The following is a 3,793-nucleotide window of genomic DNA, read 5'->3' as shown; positions in this document are numbered from 1 at the left end:
GTCTTCTTTGTCAAACAACGGGAGTATGGTTTAACTTTTCCCTTCTCCCCTTTTTTCGTCGAGGTCTTCCGGTATTTCGGGATAACCCCCCGAATGCTGGCTCCCAACTCCATCCTATTCATGTGTTCCTTCGAGTCAGTTTGTTTGAGCTGGGGGTTAACGCCCACAGCGCGTCTGTTCGTCACCTTCTTTCGGCTCGTTAGGGCGAGCCAGTGTTTTTACTATTTTAACCTTCGCGGGGGGTTGTCTTTTTTTTCGGGTCACAAGGACTCGATAAAAGGCTGGGTAAAGGGGTTTGCAGTTGTGGAGCTGAAAATGGACTCCAGACTATCTTGGGAGGTGGAGTTCTCCTGGGAAGATGTCCCTCTAGGCTGTAACGACTTGTCCCAGCTGAGTCTTTCCTAGCAGGTTGGGTACCTTCGACTGACTTCTGTTGAGAAGAAGTATGATGTCGAAAAATGCATGTTCATGTCTAGTCTTCAGGACTGCAAGGACGTGGGTATTATACTCTGTTTAATTGCTCTGTTTCCCTTCCCTTAATTTTTCTTGAAGCATTTTTTAACTTGTGTTGATTTTGGGTCTTTGCAGCTTCTCAAATACCTATGGATCAGATCAAGCCCTCGAAGAACTTTACCCTATCTCGGGAGAGCATAAACGCCGCCTTGGATGCCTTCCGTGCTGGGCGTTCGGTGGGCGAGGCTACTCAGGAGGTGGCTCAGGTCATTTCCTCTAGGTCGGGGGACCGATCTGCTGCCCCAGTTCGAGCCCCATCTCAGGAGCCTAAGTCGAGCTCCAAAGGCCCACACTCGAGGGCTTCCAAGCCTTCTGGTCGCAGCAAGCCCCGGGCTGCTTCTCAACCTCCTGCGGCTTCCCAGTCCGGACAGTCTTCCGTTCTGACCTCATCAGAGCTCGTCGTGACTAGGGAACAATGTTGGGTTGTGCTGCCTATAGGGGCCGAGGTTACTCCTGCTACCACGGATGCTCCCCCAAAGAGTGCTAAGGCCGTCCCCGCCGAGGGTGTGGTGTCCGGGGATGGAGGTGTAGTTGCCTTGGCGAGCGAGGTTGCTCCCGCCGTGGAGGACGAGGCAGGACCTACTGATGGGGTCATTTACAAAGGCGAGGCCAAGTCTGGATCAGACCCTGCTGCTTCTCATCCTCAGGAGGCTACTGCCGGTGATGCTGTTACCCCTAGAGGGGTCGCTGGCAAGCGAGCCCTTCCATCTGATGCTCCTGTTGCAGCTCCTGCCCCCAAGAGGTCTCGGGCTTCCAGGCAGTGATAGAGCATATTTTAGTCCATATTATCATGATCTTATTGATGTTTATTTACACCTTTTCTACCTAATTTTGTGGTTTTAATCATGTTTTGCAGGTATTAGGTGTAAAGAGACAATCCGGAGAAAATGCTCTTAAAAATGCTAAAAAGTGCCAAATCTGGAAAAGCCACCTTCGGAAGCACTTTCGGAAGCCGAAAGTCTCGTCCAGAGCCGAAACTCAACCACCTTCGGAAGCATCTTTGGAAGCACTTTTGGAAGCCGAAAGTCTGCTCCAGAGCCGAAAGTCCAGCCTCCGAAACTAAGCTTAGGCGGCCGAAAGTCCCCCCGAACTGCCTCTTCCTTATTCAAGAAGCCAAATCTTGGAGATCACATGTTTCCCACTTCATGCCATGCACATTTAAAATTCAAAAAAAGGCTCCACCTTCCTCTTTAGTGCATGAAGAAGACTTCTTGGATACACCTTGGGCAACAAAGACCAAAAAGTCCTTGCAACTCCACACAAGGCACATACAAGACCAATGGCACTTTAGCCAATCTCTAAAAGATGCATGGACACCTAAGAAACCCTAGGCAGCCTCTCAACACCTATTTAAAGGCCTCAAGAACATAAGAAGAAGCACAATTCAACTCTCCAAATTCGGCCAAGCAAGGGCAGCGACACTCCAAGGCTTTTCCATCAAATCAGTTCCTCTTTCTTCTTCTTTTCTTTAATTTTCTATTTTGGTTCAGCCATGAGTGGCTGAAACCCTAATTCTAGTTGAAGTTTGGTTGAAACTAAGGTTGTTTAAAGGGTTGTGAGATCTGAACATAAAGTGTTTGCTTTTGATTTGTTCAATATTCATACAATTGTGTGCTTAATTCTAAGATTGCTTTATTGTTTTTATCAAATTGGCCACTTGATTCTTGATTGCAAAGTTAATTGATTGTTAGTTGGGATATTTTTAGTCCGTAATTGCTGGAAATATTCTGACCTAAGAACACTTGGTGTAAAAACTAAGGAATTGTATGATCTAGCAACATCTCATGTGTTTGAGTAGCTAGGGTTGGATCTCTCTCATTCTTCATGCAATTGACAATTGTTTTGATGCCTAAGGCCCAAGGACGTTCCTTGGCAATTTGTTAATTAGTAATTGATTAGAGGACGTTCCCTAATTGATTTAATCATAAGGAGAGACATGGTGGTGAGAAGCATTTTCCATCCCCATAACCAATCTATTGAACCAATTAAGAGAACATAAGTTTCAATGATCAACTCAAACAACCAAAGTGGATCCGTATCTTCAACTAGACCTTTCTCATATTGATTTCCTCTTTTATTTTAATTACTTGCTATTTTAATTGCTTTCAATAGTTGTTAGTCAAATCATCTCAAAACCCCCCTTTTTACTTTTATTGCACTTTACTTTCATTCAGCTTTCAATTACTTGCTTTCAATTGTGTTTTCACTTAGTTCTCTTGGTCTTGATTGAGAAAAATAAATAGGTAATCAATTCTCTGTGGATTCGATCCTTCACCACTATCTGCAGTTGTAAATTGTTGATAACCAAGAAGGTTATTTTTGACCGGCTTCGACAACCGCGAGTTAGGCAGCCTGCCCTAGCTCTGCCCCCTCTCGAGAAGGTGAAGGCCCCAGTGGTGCCCCTGCTCTCTGCCCCAGACAACGATATCTTGAACACGAAAGACATTACTCATCAGTCCCCGACAAACTTTTTCGCAGAGATACTAAGGGAGCGTATGTTCGACGGGGCCATCGAGGCTTCAGACCCTCGTCTGCTTGCTCTCACTGGTCTTTTGGCCAGTTCTACTAGAGAGCAAGTAGCGTTCCGATCTCGGACTCGAGGGGAGCTCGGAGATATAATCAGGGAGATGCTTCTTATGGTAGGTTGCTCTTCTTGACTTTTGTTTCTATTTTGATTCCCATTATTTCCTTATCTTATCAGTTTTTCTTTGTGCTAGGTGACGGGTCTCTTCATGGAGGTGGACGCCCGTGACCAGTCTCTTCGGGATTCTATAGATCGCCGGATTGAGGAGGCGCGCCTTGAAGAGAATCTGGCTGCCACCAGTGATGCCCAGGACAATCTTGCTGCGGCCCGGGAGCATGCGAAGTCCCTTTAGGCGGAGCTATCCTATACTCAGGGAGCCCTCAAAAGGGCTGATGAGAGGGCAGCTGCGGTGGAGATTCGTCGTGATGAGGTTTTAAAGCAGCTGTCCTCCCTGGAGGAGATCCGGCAGGAAAGGGACGAGGCTGTGAGCCAAAGGGATGAGGCCTGGCGTCAGCATGAATTGTTGAAGGCGGATTGTGAGGGGGTTCAGGCCCACTACAACACCGTTATGGCTCAAAGAGATGAGGCCTTGGCTCGGATAATTGTGCTCGAGCAGGAGCTAAGCAAGCGCACTGATGATGTTAAAGACCTGACTCTGGCAGTAGAGACATCCAAACTTCAAAACCAGTATCTCTGCCAGGAGGTCGAGGTCCTAAAAAAGAGGTGCTCAGCCCTGCTCGAGGATGCCAAGCATGC

The 3,793-nt window shown here is 47.1% G+C and overlaps 1 protein-coding gene across 1 annotated transcript; it reads left to right on the top strand.

The window, feature by feature from the left end:
- The first annotated feature begins 602 nt into the window (after positions 1 to 602).
- Positions 603 to 1,277, top strand: LOC110606291 (tropomyosin-1, isoforms 33/34-like). Its single transcript, XM_021745038.1, has one exon. The coding sequence runs from the start codon at positions 603 to 605 to the stop codon at positions 1,275 to 1,277; it is 675 nt and encodes a 224-aa protein (XP_021600730.1).
- The last annotated feature ends 2,516 nt before the right edge of the window (positions 1,278 to 3,793 follow it).

Source organism: Manihot esculenta, chromosome 18, assembly GCF_001659605.2.
Source record: "Manihot esculenta cultivar AM560-2 chromosome 18, M.esculenta_v8, whole genome shotgun sequence".
Classification (NCBI taxonomy): Eukaryota; Viridiplantae; Streptophyta; class Magnoliopsida; order Malpighiales; family Euphorbiaceae; genus Manihot; species Manihot esculenta.
The sequence above is the reverse complement of the archived record's forward strand: the minus strand, read 5'-3'. Positions and strand labels throughout refer to the sequence as shown.

Coding starts and splice junctions, on each gene's coding strand:
- LOC110606291 (XM_021745038.1), top strand. CDS start 603: ATGGATCAGATCAAGCCCTCGAAGAACTTTACCCTATCTCGGGAGAGC.